The sequence below is a fragment of the Mugil cephalus genome, chromosome 6, assembly GCF_022458985.1.
Source record: "Mugil cephalus isolate CIBA_MC_2020 chromosome 6, CIBA_Mcephalus_1.1, whole genome shotgun sequence".
Lineage (NCBI taxonomy): Eukaryota > Metazoa > Chordata > Actinopteri > Mugiliformes > Mugilidae > Mugil > Mugil cephalus.
The window spans coordinates 23,895,974-23,918,460 of NC_061775.1; the positions used below are offsets into that span (position 1 = coordinate 23,895,974).

The 22,487-nt window shown below is 41.5% G+C and overlaps 2 protein-coding genes across 3 annotated transcripts in view; both read left to right on the forward strand.

Annotated features, from left to right (window-relative positions):
• The window catches only part of rabgap1l (RAB GTPase activating protein 1-like), a 122,856-nt gene that overhangs the window by 37,011 nt on the left and 63,358 nt on the right, over positions 1-22,487 (forward strand). The gene's annotated exons all lie outside the window — the stretch shown is intronic.
• gpr52 (G protein-coupled receptor 52) lies at positions 10,956-17,137 on the forward strand. The gene has a single exon (XM_047586224.1). It carries the CDS (start codon positions 13,075-13,077, stop codon positions 14,191-14,193), a length of 1,119 nt encoding a protein of 372 aa, XP_047442180.1. The 5' UTR covers positions 10,956-13,074; the 3' UTR covers positions 14,194-17,137.

Below are 22,487 nucleotides of genomic sequence, written 5' to 3' on the forward strand. Positions count from 1 at the left end.
ATCACTTTGGGATTTAGTGAATTTGGAGGCCAGGTCAACACCTCGTGCTGTTCTTCGTGTTTTGTTTTTTATTTATTTTTTGATGGCTGCTGTCATTTCTATGGGGGGGGGTGCTTTGTTTGGTGTAGGTGGTAGGTGGGTGCTACATCTCTAAGTAACCACATGAATGAATGTTAGGTCCAGAAGTTTCCCAGCAGAACACTGAATTGTCACAAGATGGTCAATACTTTACTTCGGCTGTCAGTGGTCATAATGTTGTGGCTACCTGGTAGTTTGAACTAAACCTAAGTTATTAGGTATATATATATATATATATAAAAAAAAAGCCTAAAATGTCATAAAAAGCTTCTGTAAATAACACGTTTTCTGAGTTTCTGATCCACAATTCAGAAATGTCATTGTAAGAAGGTCATAGCCGAGACTAAAGGTGAGGAGGACTGATTTTTAAAGTGCAAAAGTCAAAACTGATGTGTAGTGGTGTACAACTTTTGTTTGTAGAGTTGTGGCACATTTGAGTTAGCTTCAAACTGTGTTACAGAACATTTATAAAAATATCAATCTATTCAATCTGAATATCTGTTTTTATTTTTTTATATTTACTATAATTTATTAACTATAGTCATTTTTCCAGAGTAAAACCAAATTCCCAGAATATGACCAAGCAGTTGTGTAACCAAGGTCTGACCCTAAGACCAGTAGATGAAGTGACAAAGCCCCACTGGACCAGACAGCAGCAGCAGCAGCAGTAACAGCAGCAGGAGCAGGAGGAGGAGGAGGAGGAGGAGGAGGTCCTTCACTTTTACGGATAATAAAATAGTCTGTCACATTGCCACACAGAAGCGGGTTGAAACTACCTGCCTTAATCAATAAGGAGAGACAGAGTAGTGGATTGATGGAAAGAAGAAAAATTGAGAGAGGGAAGGATGGTGACCCATAAATATGAGGTTGTAGCGACTGAAGGGAGATAAGGAGGAAAGGAATGTGTGTAGACATCAAGAGAGCTGGCAGATTTCTCTCCTTCACCGAGTCCCATCTTTTTAGTTTTAGTCTCTCGCTGCTGTGTGACCTCCCTCTTTCTTTCCGTTCTCTCGGTTTTATCTTTTTTTTTTTTTTATTGGGATCCTTTCATTTGTCCACCTTGTTCCCTCTGTCCACTCTCCTTTCCTGCACGGTCTTATCTTTCTCACAGTCCCTGACATATTTGCCTTCAGTGCTGTCTCTGTTTATGACTCACTCTTCCTTTCTTTTCTTTCATATATATATATGTATATGTATATGTATAAACCATGGTTTTCTGTGACTCCCTTTCCCTTCTGTCCTCTATGTCTCGTTACATAAGTCCCAGCTTCTGCAGTTCAGCTCGTTTATTGTCATTCCGCTGCCTGGGCCGCACCTACATCTTCTGTCTTGCCCGAGTAGTGATGGTATTGATAGGCGGTTGGCTGAGCTATTAATAGCTACACCAAATGAATGGAACTGAGGCAAGATGGAGGAGGGTGGGTGGGTGGGAGGGAAGAGGAGGCAAATGAAATGACAGCAACTGTGAGGGTGATGTGGAGCTTATTAATGTCTGTGCTCAGTGGCGACGTTAATGCTGATTGAGTTTTAAGTAATTGGATAGTCGTTCTTATGGAACGGGTATCGGTGTTGTAAATAAGTGCAGTGTATCACCAGGAGTCCTGTGCTAGAAACACACAGAGAGATCTTTAACCTCCTGAGACCTGGGCTTTTTTTGGTCTGCGTTTTTAATTTCTCCAAGGTATTTGGGATTAGTGGGACCTAAGACCTTTGAACAGGAAGTAGCAGTTTTTGAAAAACATATGTGAACACTGGGATTATTTAATTGTTTATTTATGTGTGACAAAATATAAAACTGTTTATTTTAATACCTGAACATGGCTGAGCAAAGACAGAACAATGAAGGCCCAACGTCCTCAAACGAGTACTTGCTAATTAGCAACTTTGTAGCTCGTTGCTATTGCTTAAATTTTCCATAAAATTCAATGATGTTTTCTACCTCGTCCACTTCTGTTCATCTATAGAATGAATCATGTTTTCACACCGACTAGTGTATTGACCCTTTGTTACCACAACGTGGCAGACTAAGGCGTCCACTAATGAGGACAACGGGTTTAAATGAGCTGCGATAAAACCTAAGACTTAATATCCCCATATGAGGACGCGGGGTCTCAGGAGGTTAAACCTTGTTATTAGGAGTCCATTCCCAAAGTGAGAGCCACCAGGTTAGACTACCTTACTGAGCATTTAGCAGCATGTGGCCCATGGCCGGTAGTTTGATATCACAGTGCAAGTGTCATGTACCGCCCTCATTTACAGGCATCACACACACAGTCCCAAATACACACCCGGTCAAACACACCATGGCCTTGAGGCATCGGAGACATTCACAAATAACTCTTTTCTCGGCTGGCGCAGCACAGTGTTTGGGGTCGGGGGTTTGGGGAGGGTGGGGGGTCACTAGTGACATTTCAACAACCTTTTCATGTCCCCAGAGCCGAACGAGCCCAAGGTCTGCTGCCACGCTTGAACCCACAGCTTAAAAAAAGCCCAGCCAAGCTATTTCCAGGCCTGCCTTTTTCCAAAAACCAATCACACTCACAGCGCAGCCAGCGTGTTAACAGAGGTCAGGATCTCTCCTCAGGTTTGACGGCTGTAATCAGAAGCCTGGAACAGTGGTTTCTCCACAGCGGGCTGTACGGGGGCCTCAGACTGTATGATACTGAAGGTCTTCCAAGGAGTTTTGTGAAGGATTTTATTTTATTTTGCTTTGTTTCAGTTCCTTTGTACAATATATCTCCTATTTCACTCTATTTGTACAAATTTGTACCAGTAACCAGGGTGAGAAAATATGTCCTATTGCAGTTTTTTACTGATGCATTTGTGATAACTATTTACATATAAAGAGTTGTTAATTATTATTTGGCTACTTTCACTCTACTCACATCCCTTTTAGATGACAATTGTTATGGCGTCATACACCTGCCTCACTACTACTTTGCCTTGTTTTCTCGTTGTTAAATGCACTTTGTGACCCCAGTATGACCGTCTTCTCGCAGAGATTGTGGCTCTAAGTGAAGAAATAAATACCAGCTAGAAGTGTACACACTCTATAATAGGTTTTAGCCCATTCCGTTTCCTCCCGTATCCTTCAAAAAGCGTGTAATGAAAACAAAGAGAAAATTGCACCAGCACTGCAAGGTGCTTTGCAGTTTATTTGTGAATCATATTCAGGCCCGGCACCAGTAGCAGTGGAGCGGTGACGTTTAAAGACTGTGCACAATCAAAGATAGCATCAGGCATTCAAGCCAAGCCAGAATAATACTACACCCACACGCCTGATGCACCACACACAGATACATGGAGGACAATGTACATAAGATACGCTGCCATGGTAACTGCAAGGGTCTGATGAGTCCTCATTGCTTGCTGTTGCTTGGTGTCCCCTTTCGCCTCTGACGCAATATTCTGATTCGGTTAATTAAATACTCAATGTTTTTGTCGTTGGGTATTTCGCCAGCTACTTCTGAGTTTCACTACTCCACAGTATGACTATAGTCGTTTTTATTTACACCATTACATATCTCAGCTCACTATCTGCACTTGTGTAAAATAAATTATGCCACTTATTTAAATGGTTTTGCTTTTAACCAGTTTGCGGTGGAATATTAACAGTCTACGGAGACAAGAAGCAGTGGTCGTAAACAATATGCTGACTACATAGCTAGCTATACTGATAGTTTACTGGATTTCAAAACTTCTCAGACTGTAGGTACTTGATGTTTATCATGGTACCTGTGGTAGACAAGTGGTTTATCCAATCAGGTCCAAGAACTTCTTTGGAAAGTGTCTCCTTTTTCCGATGGGCTACATAGGGCCCTAGCTCTTTCCAAGTTGGACATTTGACTGGAAATTACAGTATTACTCACTATATATCGTTTTCACCAGTATGCTATCCACCTTATGAGTGGGTTTTCTTCGGTGGGCTCGGGATTCCTCCCACAGTCCAAAGACATATTTGTTATTTAATGATGTGTGTGAATGGTTCTTTAACTTTCTGTGTTAGTGCTGCGATAGACTGGCGACCTGTCCTGGGTGTACCCTTCCTTTAACCCCCATGCACTTCTAGACCAGGGGTGTCAAACTCATTTTAGTTCAGTGGCCACATACAGGCCAGCAGCCTCTTTATTTTGGTGCATCCTTTTAGTTCTGGGTCTCAACAACTCTTAATATAAGAGCAGGACACTTAGTGGACGAATTAGGAATAGGTGGCATATTTATTAAGAAACTGCAGCTGTTTTCTATGCCACTTAGATTAGGACATGTTTGATATTTTGCCCTGGTATTTGAGTGCTTTATTGAAAAAAAATTGCTTACGACCTGAGGCATGCATTCAAGGGTTAACTGATTATGAAAATAGGTGCTGATTAATTTTCTGGCAATGAACTAATCAGCGCTGCTCTAGATTATATTTTTGCTTACAGTAGGCCTGTGTGCTCTAATGCACATTATGCACATATATAAACATAATTACTCTGGCTTAGCTGGACCCTGTCACTAGTTTGAGGTCTCCCATCATTCATGGTAGGAAAAAAAAAAATCCCTTGAGAGTGTAAAGACTTGTCAGTCACAGCCTCTCATACAAACACACACACACACTCCTCGCCATCACATCCTCCTTCATAATATCTGTAGGGACCAGCTGCACTGCGTGTCCACAATACAGCCAAGCAGCACCACTTCCATTCTCCCGTCCATACAATATAGGTCTATTCATAGCAGCCCTTCCTTCTCTCGTTAGCGAGTGTCTCCATAATGCATCCCTCCAGCTCCCATTCAAGGAAAGTATATACAGAAGGAAACCGGTAGCCACCATAAAAAAAAGACACTGCCTTTCACCCATACCTTTACAAAAACCTATATCTGTGAGGAAAAAAAGAGAATTCTGATCTAACATTTCGATAGTTTCTGTCATTTCGATATAATGAATGATTTTTATTAAGTTAATTCCTTTATTTTTATGTTATTTTGTTTAATGGAGACATAATTTTGTAGACATAAATCACCTTGCAATGCAAATGTAAAACAATTTAATTATAGCTGTAATTGAGCAGTCATACAGTGCATTCAGAGACTTATGAATTAGCACAGCCTGCTAGCCACACTGACTTTGATATGACAGCTCACATTAAGGAGATTCTCTTTCAGCCTTTCAGCATCTTCTCTGGTCACAACACGTCTGTATCTGAGTCCTCACACCGGAAGCTGGAGCGGTGCTCTTTCTTTTTTTACTTACACACTAGCTTGTATTGACTAATTTACTTTTTTTTTTGTTGTTGATTTGTCCAGAAAGGGTTTAATGTTGTTCATTGGCAGTTTAAGCCCTTTAACCTCCTGAGAGCTGATATTTCATTTGGTCGGCGTTTTTAATTTCTCCACGGTATTTGGGATTAGTAGGATCTAATATGTATAAAAACAAAGCATCATCTTTGAACAGGAAGTAGCAAAAAAACAAAACAATGTCCTGATATGTGGACATATATGGATTATTTCCTTATTTATATTATAATAAAGTCACCCAATGTGTGACATAATATAAAACCGTTTATTTTAATACATGAACATGGCTGAGCGAAGACAGAACAATGAAGTCCCAACGTCCTCAAACGAGTACCTGCTAATTAGCGACATTGATAAAAATTGTTAAATTTGATAATAAGTTTCAGCCGTTTACTACCACTAAATGGAAGACTAGAGCGTCCACTAATGAGGACAACGGGTTTAAATGACACAGAATAAACTTAATGTCCACATATGAGCCCTTATACATCAACACATCCTGATACATCATAGTTGTTTATCTTTCACAAGAAAATGAAACAAATCCATATCCTAAATGACTCGCTGTTTACATCCAACCTTTACCGATGACTGAGGGATGCACATTACACCCCGACCTACATGGTACAAGGACAATAGGAGCTACAGCATCATGAATATAAATGTCTCCACATAAGCGGTCAGACAGGTCTTCGCCGCCATGTGGTGTGAGATTAAATGAAGATGATAGATGGTGATTTCAGGAGGCAGCCTGCCTTTGACCTTTAGCTGCTTTTTACCATTCAGCCGTAGTAGTCCCACCATTGGTGATATACACAGTGACATTGACCTGGAGGTGAAAATGGTAGATATTCCTTTTCATGTGGACATCATTACTGGGCATTACTTGGCTTTCAACAAGAAAACTAGCTCCTGTTTTGATATTTAAACATTGTACGTTATCCTATTCTGTAATAATACGTCATCTGAACCGTTAAATCTAAAAACAATAATCACAACTTTAAAATAAAAAAACAGGCTTAATTTGGGTTTAGACTTAGATTTATCCTCATATTTACCCATCCCAACAGTTAGAGTAGAGCTTCAAGCCACACCTTATCAATCCAGGGTTCTTACGCAAGTATGGAAAAGTATGGAATTTGATTTTATAAATTTCCAGGTTTGGAAAAGTGTGGAAAATACAAACTAGTCTGTGGAAAAATATTCATGTTTCTGTTAGCTAAAATGTTTGTGTGAGAGCTACATTACCTAGCTTTAAACATTTGGAAATTATTTGGTGACGTAACAGCATATATATTCAGATTGCTTCCATAATTTATTATTATTATTTATTTATTTATAAGAGTGGATGATTAAAAGTGGATGAAAAAATGGAATTTTTCAATTTCAAATGAGTAGGAACCCTGTCAATCATACACACCAGCTCTTAAACTCCTGAAACGCCTTTACAGACACGACCGTTCGCCCTGATCAGTTCAGTCAAGCATGTTTCATATTTAGGATTTTGTATCTGTTGTAAGACTAGTTCAGTACTTTTACAATAGCTAACGAGAGAAACAAGCTGACAACGACACAGAGCAGCTGATGGTGTTGTGAAGCAACGGTAGCACATGAGGTGTTGAATTCACTTCTCACTAATGATAACCCAATCCCGTTGTGTGTGTGTGTGTGTGTGTGTGCGTGTGTGTGTGTTCAAGATACTCTTGAAGTGTGTGATGCAGGTTTTGTTTTAGTCTGAGTCCAATTTAAAAGGCAGTATATTTAACTTATTATTCACTAATACTACTTTACATGCCATACTGCATAGAATTGTGGGGATCAACCTATAAAACAATTAAATAATGTTAAGAGCAAAATGAAAATCACTCGCAGACCCCGATACAATACGAGTGAACAACTGTGATCCGAGAGGTCGTTGCAAATTTGTTTAACAAAAAGGAAAAAAAAAAACATTAAAATGGGATGCATTATGCAGTAATTGGAGTTAAATTTTGGAATGAAGTACAAATGTAAAAATGTGCAACTTGTTTTTTGTTTATAAAAGAGTGGTGTACTGTGGCTGAATAAAAATACTACTAATACTAATATTAAGAAAGACAGGTGACTGTAAAACTTGTGATAACCCTTTCTGGTTAAGTGCATGGAATAAACTACTCTGTACTCCATCTGTGACATCTCAATCTCGAGTGCTAAGCAAGCAGGCCACTGATTTCTAATGTGAGTGCTTCAAATTATTTTTCATTGGGAACCGAATCAAGACAAAGCATGGCCCACTCTCGATAAATATAAACGCTGGTTCCTGTCTGCTAAGCTGATTCAGTGTTGCTGTGTATTGGTGCTGCTAGCTAAAGGTTTTTTTTTTTTATTTATTTTTTTTTTATGAAGGCCATGAACCAGCACTTATCTGCCTTACTAAACACCTATTCCTCCACATCTCAACCCCTGGACTCTTGAATCAGACGGTCGTGTGCCAGTGATGACAGTGACAGCACAGGAGCTGTATTCATGTATGTTGACGTTTTAAAATGCAATGACCTGAAACTCCTCCATTACCTCCCTTCCTTTCACTCCAGCAACAACCTGTAAACCAGTCAATATCAACAGACATTACTGAAGAAATGAACAGCCTTTGATATTTAATTCATGAACTGTAAATTGGCCTCTGGGGTTCAAATTAGATGTGGAAAAAAATACAATTTTTTAGCAAGAACCAAAGTGGATCAAGTATTGATGACTTTTTTACAATTAATCATCATCCATTAGGGTTTAGCGGACTACGAAACACTTGTATTTGTCTCTGAATCCTAAATAACTGGTGTAAACAAACATGGAGGATATTTGTGTATTTGTTACCAGGCGGCAACCGCCAGGTCTGAGCGATGAAGCTCATGCTCATGAAGTACAAAAAACTGAAAAAACATGTTTACAGCCTGGTACAAAAAAAATATTTTGATCACAATAGTTTATTCCACTATTCATGACAACTGTATGACAACTTTATTTTTCATTAAGGTTAAAAAAAATTCTGCATAATTAAGGGCGCTCCTGCTTTGAGTGACAGGTAGGGGAGAGTTGAGTGGGCGGGGCTCAACATTGGAGTGTTTAAGAGTGGGCGGAGCTTCCCTTACTTTGGGCTTTATTTTCGAGGTTCAGAATCCACTGGGTGACGCCACGATGTGTTTGTCCGTGGTATAAACAGTCAGTTTTGGCCCCTCGTCCCTGTTGTCTGAGACCATGAAGTTATGAGTTAACAGACCCGGTGTCAGATGTCAAGATGACTGACTGGATGACTGAACAAGGTTCTTTTGATATAATGTGTGAATGGACATTTGAGTAGCAACTACCTAAAAGAAGAAAAAGGCATTTTGCAGTTTTCTTGCCTTTCTTGACGTTTTGATTAATGTTATATTCTGTCTACAGTGGGTCAGCATTGAGGACTAGTTTACACAGCATCTAAAAGCATATTTGCAGATACTCTGAAGCAATTGACTGAGTGTTATGTGATGCCTGCACTCAAAAGACAACACATATATAAGCCTTACTCCCTTAATTGGTCGGTCATCTTCTCCTCGTCCTCATTATTCACTGCGCTGCGGATGAATCCCTAAGCTAAAAGCCTTTAATGTAGCTGTAAACTCCCTGTTTATGCTGACACGTTGCTGCTGAGACTGAAATCAGCTGGAGCTCAGGGGCGGAGGAGGGTGGGATGCTGCAAAGCAGTGAAAGGTGAATCAGCCTCCACCTTTGTTTCCAAGTGGCCCCGCTGGCTTTGTTTTGGAGCAGAATGAATTATTAACGGTGGCCTTCTGGTCGTGTTTTTCATCAGTGTCCACATCCAAAGGTAAAGAGCGCTGCGCTGAGAGATCTCCATTGACTGGCCCCCTTCCATAGTGACGGCACAACTGTCTGCTCAACTTTTTATTTTTAGTTTTATCCTCCTCCTCCCTCATCTTCTTCTCCTTCTTCTTCTTTTTTTTTTAACAGACAATAAACTTGAAGTATTTTGACTTCCTTTTGAGGTACATCACTGCTTTTCAGCCTTTAACTGAAACACCTGCCAAACACCTTAACATCTTTTTACACAAAGTTTTGAGTTTATATAATAACTCACGCTTTATTATCTGTTATACTTTTAGTAAGCGTGAGAATCGGTAGTAAACATGAAAGTAAGTAGTTTAACTGCAGTGATAGGACTAGATAGATAGATAGATAGATAGATAGATAGATAGATAGATAGATAGATAGATAGATAGATAGATAGATAGATAGATAGATAGATAGATAGATAGATAGATCATCTTCATCACATAGAAACAGATATAAGTTATTTATATAGATTTGCTTTTAAATATTGTTTTATAAGTTTTAAACTACGATGCAACTGAGATCCCTTGCTAACCCTTTCTCTTCATATGCTTCTATTTGTCATGAGTCTTATGTATTGGTGATAACAGCAGAACTTCATTCATCAAATTCTGTTAATTAGATCGAGTGCTTCATTTCCCCTTTAAATGTCTCCATATTTAAAGTCAGCGAGTCTGTGTAAGCATCTTCTCTGTCTTCAGTGCCACATGTCATTAACAAGCTGTGTGTCAAAACAAACTGGAATTGTCATTTCCCGTTTATCATTATTGTTGTTGCCACTCGTGAGACTTTCGTTAAAGACGCCCAAGTCCGATTTAAAGTGAAACGCTTCTCCTCTGGAAGACGCAACCCCTTGAATATGTTCAGATAGCACATTTTGATCAAACATATTTTTAATATATGTCCCTTTTTTTTTTTTTTTTGTTATGGATTAAATACTGATCCATTTTCTTGCGCTCTTGAAAGAACTAGTCAGCAACTCCTCATTGTCTCTAATCGGCTCTAATAGTTAAACAAGAAAACCAGTAATGTTAAATAGTATTTTTATGAATGCAAGTTTTTTTCTTTTTTTTGCTCGCTCCTGCTGCCCAGCCCAGCCATGATGCTTGACAGTTTCTTTCCATCCGCCCTTCTGCTTAGCCAATTTGCTGTCACTTGATCCTTTTTATCATCTGCCGGCCAGAGGATGCTCCCAACTGGCCGAAATGCCTGGCAACTGTAGCTAAGGGACAGACATAGCTGTGCTAAGCTGCCGGTTAAATAAAGAATAAATAAAGTAACCAAAAGAACCTGATGCCTCGATGAAGAAGGGACGAGGAGGAGGGTGCGGTTTTATAAGGATTAGCCGTACAAAATGTCACCGAGGATGACCGAAGTTAACGAATGATTATTTAATCAAATCAAAAAAATGGAAACATTAATAGAAATTATTCACTTTTTCCCGTCCAAAATAATGGTAATAAAAGGAGTAAATCCCATATTAACGTAAAATAAAACTTTTTTCTTAGATATATTATTTATTTAGTTGTTTTAATTGCTGTTACAGATACAATGAAAATGTCTTTTAAGGACCGTGAATGATGTATGACGAAGGGAAACTGAGAGAAGAAGTGGGACTGAAACGGCGAAGGAAAAAGGGGAGGGGAAAAAAAGAGGGAAGAGGATGGTGGGGGGGGGGCTTTAGTTAATAGAAAATAGAGTGAGAGATAAGTGATATGTAAATAGGAAATGTATCCAAATTTACCTCTGGGAGAAAGCCTGTGTGAGAGACAGGATAATGTGGCAGGGAGCCTCAGGTGCAGCTGGGAGGGGAGGAGGCAGGGCGATGAGCGAGAAGCTGAGCGAGAGGGAACGAGAAAAGAGGGAGGGTTTTTTTCTGTGTGTGTGTGTGTGTGTGGAAAGAGAGAGAGAGAGAGAGAGAGAGACTTGAGTGTGCAAGCTGGAGGGATTGTGTGGCGAGGGAGGGAGGGAAGTGTAAGCCAGTCACAGCATCTCTCCTCACTGCACCAGGGCTGAGGGACTCTTCATCCCCTCGTTTCCCTCGCTGCAGATTTAACTCATTTCCATCAGCGCAGTCATCTTTTTTTTTTCTTTTTCTTTCTGCATTTTACTTGCCGCTTTGGACAGATGCATTGCATTCACCTCTATCTGAACGCCAGGATCTACGGATTTATCTGTTGAAAAAACGTGGGCTGTCCCGTTTATCTGAAGTAAAAAGGGGCCAGTTGCAGAGGAGAGTGCTGAGAACTGGGGCTCCGTCTGGGACTTGGTCTTTTCCGTATGCTGCGTGTGCATTCCTCTTTTGTTGCGCTGCCGGTGTTTCGATCAGGGCGACAGTCAACACTGAGAAAGGCTGTAGGACCCCGTTAACGGCTGCAACTTCACAGAAGGCGCACTTGAAAGGATAGGCAAGTTTGGAAAATCTGGCGGAGGAGATGCTAAGCCCTGCCGAGCACTGCCGCCGCTTCAGGATGTCACAATGAAAATGCAATTAACAAGTTCAAGGGATAAATAAGTGGATTGCTGATTGATCCCCAAACCCCTCTCTGCAAGTGTCTGCCACAGGATTGCTGAGGAGTCCAAAGTGAGTGGAGCACTGAGTTATTCAGCTGGCCTCTCACTGCTCCTGGAGAGTCCTTTCACGTGCCTGCATGGGAGTCTGACATTCAACACTTACATCAGCTACCGGACTTTATACGTCTTTGTCTTTTTTTTTTTGCAACTTGCAGTCCAGAATACTGAGAGGCAAGTGTGCGCTTTTGGATTTCAACTTTTATTGGCAAAACTCATGCAGACATTTCGTCGTGCTTAGTTTTTCTACTTCATACTGTCGAGGGATGCCTTGTAAACACATTTTCCCCCCACCGCCATGTGTGCTGAGAGAGCTGTGACATTATCTCCTGCGGAGATCCCCGTGTTGTTCTAGCCCGTGTCTGTGTTTTGATTCAGACAATAGCTGGGCATACATGGGCTCCAGACACTGAGCAGAGGACCACCAAAATAAGGGAAGCCTGCTGTGACACAGTAAACACATGAGCAACCATGGACGAGTAAAACTTTGGATCGTTTCGGAGGACAGATTCACAGACATGGATGTAATCTCACACGAAGAAATACTCCTTTTTGAGACGCTTTTTTTAATTCACGCAATGGTCACCTAAAATGCGTTTTTGAGAGGTACAGTAACTTCACCCGGTGAATTCAATCCCTTCTCTAGCTGTGAGGTAGGAGCCATACGCTGCTGACTTATTTGATTTTCTCTGAGGATTTTGCCAGGTGAGTGGAGCGTTTTACTTCGCTTCACGCTTCAACCTTGTGCGGTTTCCTCTCTCACATCTTCTGTGCTCTCTGCCCTTGCGAGGACAGCATATGCCCCCAGCCTCCTGGTGGCAGCTCTCGTTGGAATCGGGCGATGAGGCCACAGATTGGAGGCGAAGCAGCAGGGAAGCTCGCCTTTGGGACAGATGCTGGCCGCAACACTGATGCTACCCTGCTTTAGTTTTACTGAAGGAATACTGCTTTCCTTCCCCCCTCTCTGCTCCTGACTGTTACCCACCCACTACTTTCGCTAACCATGTGCGATTGGAAAGGAGAGCTGTACGGGTTGTCCTACTCTCCCAGAGGCTGTATTGATTTTCCTCCAGTCAGTGTTCATTTGATTGAGACCCAGCTATGCGAGAGTAAGGTGAAAAAGAGTATGAGTCTGCTAGAGAGAGTATTGAGCTTTGACTGAGGGAGGCTGCAGACGCCCGGTGAACAACGGGAGGCAGACGGACAATTCTCTGGTTTCAGGCCAGCTGCCTTATGGGTGGCACAACACAAATCTGACCCACCTGGACGGCACCCAGAACAATGAACCAGTCTGAACTGACAACAGACCTGATGCTCACTGCCAACAGCAGCCACGGAGACTTCTTTCCTGGCAGGGCCTCCAATCACTCCTGTCCCTTGGGCTGGGGGCTGAACGAAGGCATAGAGGCTTGTGTCCTGGAGACTGCCGTCATTGTCCTTCTGACCGTGCTTATTATTGCAGGGAACCTGACGGTCATCTTTGTGTTCCACTGTGCCCCGCTGCTGCACCACTACACCACCAGCTACTTCATCCAGACGATGGCCTATGCCGACCTGCTGGTGGGTCTGAGCTGCCTGGTGCCCACCCTCTCTCTGCTCCACTACCCAGCCGGTGTCCAGGAGCCAATCACATGCCAGGTTTTCAGTTATGTCATCTCTGTTCTGAAGAGCGTGTCAATGGCCTGCTTGGCCTGTATCAGCGTGGACCGCTACCTGGCCATAACTAAACCACTATCCTACAACCAGCTGGTGACACCCTGCCGGCTGCGAGGCTGCATCACCCTCATCTGGGTCTACTCTAGTCTGGTTTTCTTGCCTTCGTTTTTCGGTTGGGGTAAGCCAGGATATCACGGGGACATTTTCGAGTGGTGTGCTCATTCTTGGCCCACCTCTGCCCTCTTTACTGGGTTCGTGGTGTGCTTGCTCTATGCGCCTGCTGCACTTGTGGTGTGTTTCACCTATTACCATATTTTTCGCATTTGCCAGCAACACAACAGGGAGATAAGTGAACGGCGGGCACGTTTCCCCAGCCAGGAGATGGAAACCGGCGAGGGGAGCGGTGGCGGGCATCAGGGGGGTCATGGGCCGGACCGGCGCTATGCGATGGTGCTCTTCCGCATCACCAGTGTTTTCTACATGCTTTGGTTACCCTACATAATTTACTTTTTGCTAGAAAGCTCCCACGTTCTAGATAGCCCTGCCCTCTCCTTCATCACCACCTGGCTGGCCATTAGCAACAGCTTTTGCAACTGTGTCATCTACAGCCTGTCTAATAGTGTGTTCCGCCTAGGCATGCGTAGGCTGTCGCAGACTATGTGTTCCTTCAGCCACTGTGCTGCAGATGACCGGGACTTCGGGGAGCCTAAACCAAGAAAGAGGGCAAACTCGTGCTCCATCTAAGTGGATAACTTTTACACTGGATCAGGATACACATGGAACTTATCAACCAGAGACATTAATTTTAACAAGATTAGCAGCAGGTTAACTTGCAGTTGAACAAGCAACGGAAGTGAGCTTTTGTTGTACCAGCTTTGCTGCTGACCCACGTGACATTGCCTTGGTCAAAATGAACTGTTTTATCGTACTGTAAGCTTTTCAAGGAGATGGGTGCCGTATCTAAGAAAGGGATTTAATGAGGAATCTGAGGGCTCTCTGGGACAGTGGAGGTTTTCTCAACCTTTACATCTCACCGTATGTCAGCAGCCAGGTCAGACCTGGCGAGAAAACAAACACTGTAAATTCCAAAAGATTCTCAAATGCTTCTGCATCAAATGTGACCACACTATTTCATGCCTGTTAAATTTAGTTTGTGATTGTGGATTGGATCAGTCTTTTACTAGATGTCTTCTTCATTCTTTTTATGACTGTAGGTACAACATGATCTAAACGTACTTCTTTGCTCATAAAGGTTATGTAAACCCATGTTAGAATTTAATCTATATAAACAGACACACAGCGTCAATGACAACCCACATTATGCTGCTGATAAATAACAGATGGTATGCGGCCTTGACTGTTTTTCCATAGGAACAAGAGCGATCCTTTTCTGCTCTTCTTCTATTATAGGAAGGAGAATCGTAGTTGTGCTGTTGGGTGACCTTACGCTTTTTTATGAATCGAATTGATTGGCCACACACTTAAAAGCTGGTTCAGATTTGAATGAAGTTGCTTAGACAGACACCAAGCATTCCTAAAAGGTAAAAACAGTAGCCAGGGAAGGTCAAACTAATGTTAAAGTTAAAATAACTATAACAACCACGTTAAGTCAACCATTTGCTTGCCTTAAAATGGTGACTAATATTTAATGATGTGCACAGTCAAATTTCCATATCCGACACATTGCCTGCTGCAGCACAGCGAACCATTTTTAACAGATGACTCGCACCTTCCACCAATTTAAATGTCATCTGAATATAGCTGATGAACGTTTCACCTATACCGAAAAGCACCTTATTGTCACAGTTCAGACCGAGGCTGTGTTTGGCTCCACCTGGTTTGATCTGAGACCTCTGTATTGAGGGCAGGGAACTGATGCTGTCAGCACATAACTACCCTGTTTTTTCCCAAGGTCCCCCTTTTGCACTTAAAAAATAGCCCGTCAGCAGCACCAGGGTTCCCAACACTGGTTTGGCATTCCAGTGGCTGTGTGCAAAAATGTGTAGCTCAAATCTTGCTGCACGAGTGCTGCATGACAGCCATTTCTTACTTGCAAATAAATATCATTCTCTTCTTGGATATGGAGGATAGTGATTATAGGCTCATGAACACACAATAATAGCTATTAAACTAAAACACCGCTACCATATTGCAAATACGAAATTTAATTCATGACATAAACTTCTTAGCTCCATCTCCTGGACATTTCTTTCAACCCGCCCACACATGTGTATCGGTATGGAAAGTGAGAACACTGTAAACCTGAAGATGTCACCACGTGTCAGGTACTTCAGGTGACAGTTATCTGTGTTGAAGATAATAGCGGATTTTATTACCCAGCAGCACTGGGCGGGGGCTCAGATTAATGTGATCTGATCTGTCTCGAGGTTGCTGAGAGGTTAGAATTTAACATCTGAAATTACATGCTCGGTTGTGTAAGCGTTTAAGGCTATCACTAGCTTATCTTGTCCTCATTTGTTGAACTACTGTTCGGACAACGATGCTCTTTTAATTCCTCCCATTTCTTTCATTTTATTGCTTTCTTCTCATGAGAACTTGAAAATTGACTAATCGGCGCTTTTGTGAATAAACCCAGTGCTTAATTTGCATTTCTCGCACGGTAAACCTGTAAAGTTAGGAGAAAAGAAACTAAACCAGTATGCCAAGCAGCAGATGACTGTTGATGACTGTGCAAAGCATAGGTATTAGAAGTAGAGTCTTTGATGGATTGTTTGTGGGGTTTTTATTGCAGATGGGTAATAAACCTCATTCTGTATTTTTACTATGCTCTCCCAAACTTGTTGACTGTTCCCTAATCTTGGAAATTTGCTGTATAAATGCAGATGATGCGTGTCTTTAAAGCTACCTGCAGACTGTCCTTGGCTTCGACACAGAAGTACGGTCATTCCAGTCGATTTACCTTTAACGGTGTACATTCCGCTGATCATTTGATCGGTGTCAAAGGAAAATGATATCGCATTAAAACAGCCACGTCCTGTAGCTAATTCCAGTTTCCCCCGTTGCTCATGTAGTAGTGTTTGTGGTTTAGGCCTCTTGCTTCTAGTGTATATTTGTCCCTGCAAGACACCGAGCGACACAGCGAACGCGACCCCTTTGATATTGTAACTGTCGTCCCATTCTATGCTGCTTAACAATACCCCACTGTAAGTCATTCCTCATTTTAAAGCTGCATTAAGTGATTTTTGACCTTTGGAGCTGGAGGATTTGCTTATTATTATTAGTTTGTGATACGTTGGCGAATAATTTCCAGCTTCGAGTAAAAACTGTATGAGCGTCCCAGTCGAGTCTTTCTGGCCACCTGATGAATGTACGTACGGTATTGTTTTAAAAAGACAAGATTTGGAAAACCAGCATTGCCAAAATATGTCTCTTATTTGGTTTATCTGTATTTCTGACAGTTTTGCATGAGGCAAGCAGCTTGATGGGTTTGATATTGTCATGTACTGGTAGGGACTTCCCATGGTTTACACAGTAAGTCCTGGCATAGTATTTTATTTTTTTGCGCACAAACCTTACAACGCTACAGACGTGAGCAATGACACCATCATCATTCACAGTCAAGATTTGGGTATATTAGTACAAAAAGTATTACTTTATGCAGCTTTAATGTGTTACAGATTGTTCTGTATATGTGCCTGAAGATGTATTTTCTAGGGAAAGTTGGGGGGGGGGGATGCTGAGAAGTAATTACCATTACATGGACACGCTGCGTCTTTCCGAAACATTGTACACATCCAAGGTTACAGTGTCATTGGGTTTATTTTTCCACGACTTTGTGACGAGTGCATAGAGATTTCCATTTAAACCAAGAAGAGATCAAGTCATCCATTTATCAGAGTTGGTCAATGACTGATTTCTGCCTTCGTGTAGGTTCTACTATCTGCTTCCTAAAAGGAGACACCAGATGGGTCTTGTGAATTTCCCTCAATAGCCATGTGACATGTGGCATCTATGGGGAATAACAGCATAACCGTGTCAAATACTATACCTACAATTATATATATTTTTTATTTGAATAGCTTGTGTTTTTTGTACTCCTCTGGAGGATAGTGCAGTGGGGTAGTAGGATATATAGGATCTCAATTAGTGCTGTATAACCTTCACAATGTGGTGACCAATTAACACATAGGACAGGAGAAACCAAAATTCTGTAATAGCGTAAAAATAAAATAGCTCCGTTGTTACCATATAATGTAAAAGCTGGACTATTCCATTAAAGTGGAAAAATTACCGTTATTGGTCTGAAGTTGCACAAATATGATTTTCTTTGGTCGGTAGGTTTTTGTAGCAGGTTATTTAAAAATGCTTGTCTTGGCACAGGGATTTTAATAAACCCAAGAGCCACTGAATTAATATTATATCATACAATAAAGAAATAAATTGTTCATACGTGTCTGTATAACACTGACCAAACTGAAGTGGTAGAAAATCGACTGTTTTAAAACGAGTCCTCTTACTTTCAAGTGCTTTGATAGGAGCTTCTAGTAAAAGAGTTTAATTACTGGATAATATATATTTATTTATTTAAGTTATATTCAAATCTTTTACACAATATACTGCATTGGAGTATACTGTATATGTAAAGTGTGTGTATCTGTCTTTAGTCTGCTGTACAGCCAAAAAGATCAGACGAATTCTGACAGATATTGTGCACCCATTTTGTGTTAAATCAACTAGGCTGCTGATGTGTTGAGTAGGAGGCGAGTGTGTTAATTTTCACAGTATCTATTTTTTTATTTTAAAATTTTGTCAAAGGCTATGGTTTTGCTGTTGCTGCCAACCCAATAAAAGTGAAAATAGTAGACATTCACATCTGAAATGTGTGTGTTTCTGTACCAACATTCATTACTTGACCATTTTTCATTCATGCTCATGGCGTTAATATTTCTTCCACTTGGCACCAATTTAAAGGGATGATGAGGATGATTGTGATGTGGGATTTGCAAACTATTGGCAAACTATTGCCTTCACATGTTGTTTTGAAAACTATACTGAGCGTACACTGGTCATTATTGAGATAATCATATGTGGATGAATAACAAATCTAGAGACGAGAGAAATATCTTTTGTGTCAACCTCTTTCTGATGAGCAGGTCAGATGTGTGAGGCATGTGGCTCCTTCTCTTATGGAAACAATGGAATGAAAATTGCAGCCCACTAATTTTAGCAGAGATTGGAGCCTATGCAGGACATTGCCACAGTTTCCACAATGATTATACACCGATCAGCCACAACATTAAAACCACTGACAGGAGAAGTAAATAACAGCGACCATCTCGTGAGAATTCTGTGTATCTGTTTAAACTTCTATTTCTCTGGGTTGCTGCATCTTAGTCATGATAAACTCTTTCTCTATTGTCGTGGTTAGTAGTATACAGTGTATTCATCACAGATAATTTACAATGTATGCATTACAGAGCCTGATCTCCTGTTCTTGATCTTAAATTGGCCTCTCATACATTAAACCTTTAGAGTGCAAGCTATCTTCAAAATCGCCGTAACCCCGGTGTTTTCACCCAGTTGTTCAGTGGAGAGAAGCAAGAGGAAATAGAAAGAGGCTTTAGAGGAAGAGTGAAGTAGAATGAGACGAGCAAGGTTATAGAAAAGATGTGGAACTGAAGGGACGAAAGTAATAAGGAGCGGAAAAGAAGGTGGTTGGGAGAGAGAAATGTTGGAGGTGGACAAGCTTTGGGAAACTTAAAGAGTAAACTTGAGGATGGAGAAAACCATTGGCACGATGTAAGAAGTTTCATCCTGAATGTTGTTCTAGTTCAGTAAAATATTACGCTATATTATTGTATTGTATTTTTTTATTATAAACTGCTCAATAAAGAACCCAGTGTAATTCCATGGCTTTAGATAAGATATATTAAATAATCTTAGCACATTTTTGTCGCTTAATAATTTACCGGAAAGTCTGCGTAATATAACTGCTAAATGTCAGCCGAAGAGAACTGTTCTGAAATTATTCATGGCACCAAAAGCTTTTCGCATCAACTTATTTAAACACGGCGCCGAGACAAATGCTCACGGCGCCAAAAATGTTCCACGATGACATATTTGATATATTTTTTATTGTGTTTGCGCAGATCCACTGTGTTTTATTTTCACTGCCGCATCCAGAAGGCATTGCATTCACAGCAGACCGGTCCAGGCTCGCTCAACATTCATCAGGAATTCCCTTTATTTCCACAAATGGCAGCGCTCGTCTCGCTTCCTCTTCCCCCCTTTCCATCCTGCTGCTCTCCTCCTCCTCCTCCTCCTCCTCATCCTCCCCCTCTTTCCGTCCCGATTGAGAAATCACCACCTGACCCTCTTATGAGGTGGGGAAGTCATAATTGGAGGGGAAACCAGTTCCTGTCTCTGTGTGCTAATGGTGGAGCCTCGCGGCAACCACCGAGAAGCCTTTGATGGCATAAGGAGGACACGCTCATACACCCCCGCACCGTCACTCTCTCATACATCTTGCATCGTGGCCTCTGTTACTCTTTGGAAAACTTGAGCTGCAGATTGTGATCTTATAGCTGACAGGTGTTCGTGTAGCCAATTGTGGAGTCTGTAATCAGTGTGTAATGTGCAATCATTTTGTTAACCACTTGTTTATCAGTTGAGTCGACGGCGGTTGCTATTCTGGGTTGGACCCCACTTTTTTCCTCCCGTGTTTTTCTCGTCAGACTTCCTACCACTGTCCAAAGACATACTGGATAGGTTAATTGGTGATTCTGTTGGCTACAGGTGTGAATGGTGGTTTGTTTTTCTGTGTTAGCCCTGTGATGGACTGGCGACCTTTACAGAAGCTACTTAGGAGACATCAGCTGCAATGTTTTTTGCAGAGTGCAAGGGCTGTGATTGGTCTACTTTGATAGTAGTGTGTTTCCACTTTGGTATTTCCAGCTGCTTCTCCAACTCCACAGTTTTCAAAATGATTGTTTTGGATCAGTAAGGAATGATTACATTGATGAATACATTGAGAGATAGGGATAGGGTTAGGGATAGGGTTGGGGTTGGGGCTAAGGTTTAGAGTTCTGATGGGATTTGGTGTTGCTGGCTAACTGACGGGGATCATTAAGGACTAAACACATTGAGGTGGTTCAGAAATAGGGTTAGGGTTAGGGTTAGGACTCGGGTTTGATGAAATTTCTGCACAAGTTTCGCCATTGCTGAAGGTGAAGCGGGAAGTAGAAGCAAAAATTAACCCAACTGGCAAAAAAAGACACAGCTCAGACTTGAGGACGTTTGAGGACGTTTTTACAGAGTGAGCCAGACTGACGAGCGCACAAGTATAAGTGGCTCACACCGGCATTGGCTACGTGCATAGGTTACGCCATCTAGTCCCGCAAAGATATAAACTGCACTTAAGTGTACGTAACACAGCACTGGCACCCAGAACTTAACCGAATTAAAGGTAAGCATTTTCATAATGTACATGTACTTCTTTGCACTAAAACAAAGGGAAATATTTGGAGTTATTTATCAGTTAGTATGCTATCATCATGGTCTGGTCTGTTTAAGATCAAATCTGGCCCAAATGTGGCCTCTGAACTAAAATGAAACCCCTGTTCTAGAGGATAGTCAGTAACAGATGTATGAATGAATGAATGGATTGACAGAGGCCCCATTCTCTTGTGAATCTGAGTAAATTTCATTCCATTCAATAGTTGCCAAGTCATTTTGCTAAAAAAAGAAAAGAAAAGAAAAAGGTAAATGTCAACCTCATGGTGGTGCTAAAAGAAAGTTCAATGGACCACAAAAGTCTGTAGTCTGGGGACTATTAATATCCGTAATAATCTTTATGGCAATCTCTCCAGTAGGAGCTAAGATATTTCAGTCACGGCTCAAAAAGTGTGCATTATCATCCCTCTAAAACAACAACATAAGCTCATGCGTGCACCATTTCACACAAGTCCTCTCTGATGGGAATGTAGTGTTTACCAAATGACAGTATGCAAGAGAATATTCTCTTATTTTTCTTATTTATGTCTAATTTTCTCCCGTATTTGCACAATAATGTGAAAGCCCAGTGTCTCACTTCAGCCTTCAGAATGAGAATCTTCATCAGAATTTCTTTTCTTGGTTTGAAATTAGTTTATCTCCCCCTTAGTATAGGAGGCGCACAGTCCTAACTTCGCTCCCCCCACACTGCTGCTCCTGCTGCTGCTGTCGAGAATAAAAAATGATCTGCATTATTCCTTTTATTCCTTCATCTACAGTACTTCCTTAATTTGATTCAGCACTTAGGTTTCAGTCGACGTCACAGATAAGGATGTCTGCCGTCTGACTGTGTAACGTGAGTTAGCCGCGCAACTGCACAATTGTATTAATGCACTTATTGATCCTTGAAGCACATTGTGATGCTGCAAAAAGCACCTGCCGAGAGCCTCTCAGCATAGCGTGTGCAGCGGGGACTTGACATTACAATCACAATCGCGTCTTTTATTTCATGAATGTCATTTTGTCTCTAATTGCCATGGTGACAAAACAGTTGTGGGTTCAATCCCCGTGGAGCACCTGAAACTTGTCAAAGTGCTCCAGCGCAATAAACAGAACACTTACCTGCCCACTCGCCGCAGAGTGCCGGGTATAGGAACATTGGAAAATGTCTAAAATGTGAAACAACTGGCAGCCTTCATCAGCTGCTTTTGAGTTCACTACTTTCATTTCACCTCTGGCCGCTGATGATTGCCATAGGTAGACTTTTTATCCATCAACGGCCACTTTACTGAGAGCTTTCTCTTCCATTTCTTTTAAGTGCTTTGACTTTCCCAAAAGTGCTCAGTGGTTTCACTGGTCGCAAGTAATGCTCGGCATCCCACTTTCTCTTTGATAAGCTGGACTGTGTAGTTCTTTTAGTCTCTGTTGCATCATTGCCCTGTCTTTTTTTTTTTGTCTTGAGTAACAGTGGCTATGTCTCAAAAACAACGTTATGAAATCCCACCTCACCCTTGAGCATCATAGAGTTTCTGTCGCTAGCTGTGACTCTGAAAACCAATCTAGGTCAGGGCTGTTTTTTGTCTTCT

Bases quoted from the DNA above. Each gene is read 5' to 3' on its own strand.
- gpr52 (XM_047586224.1), top strand. From the start codon at position 13,075: ATGAACCAGTCTGAACTGACAACAGACCTGATGCTCACTGCCAACAGC.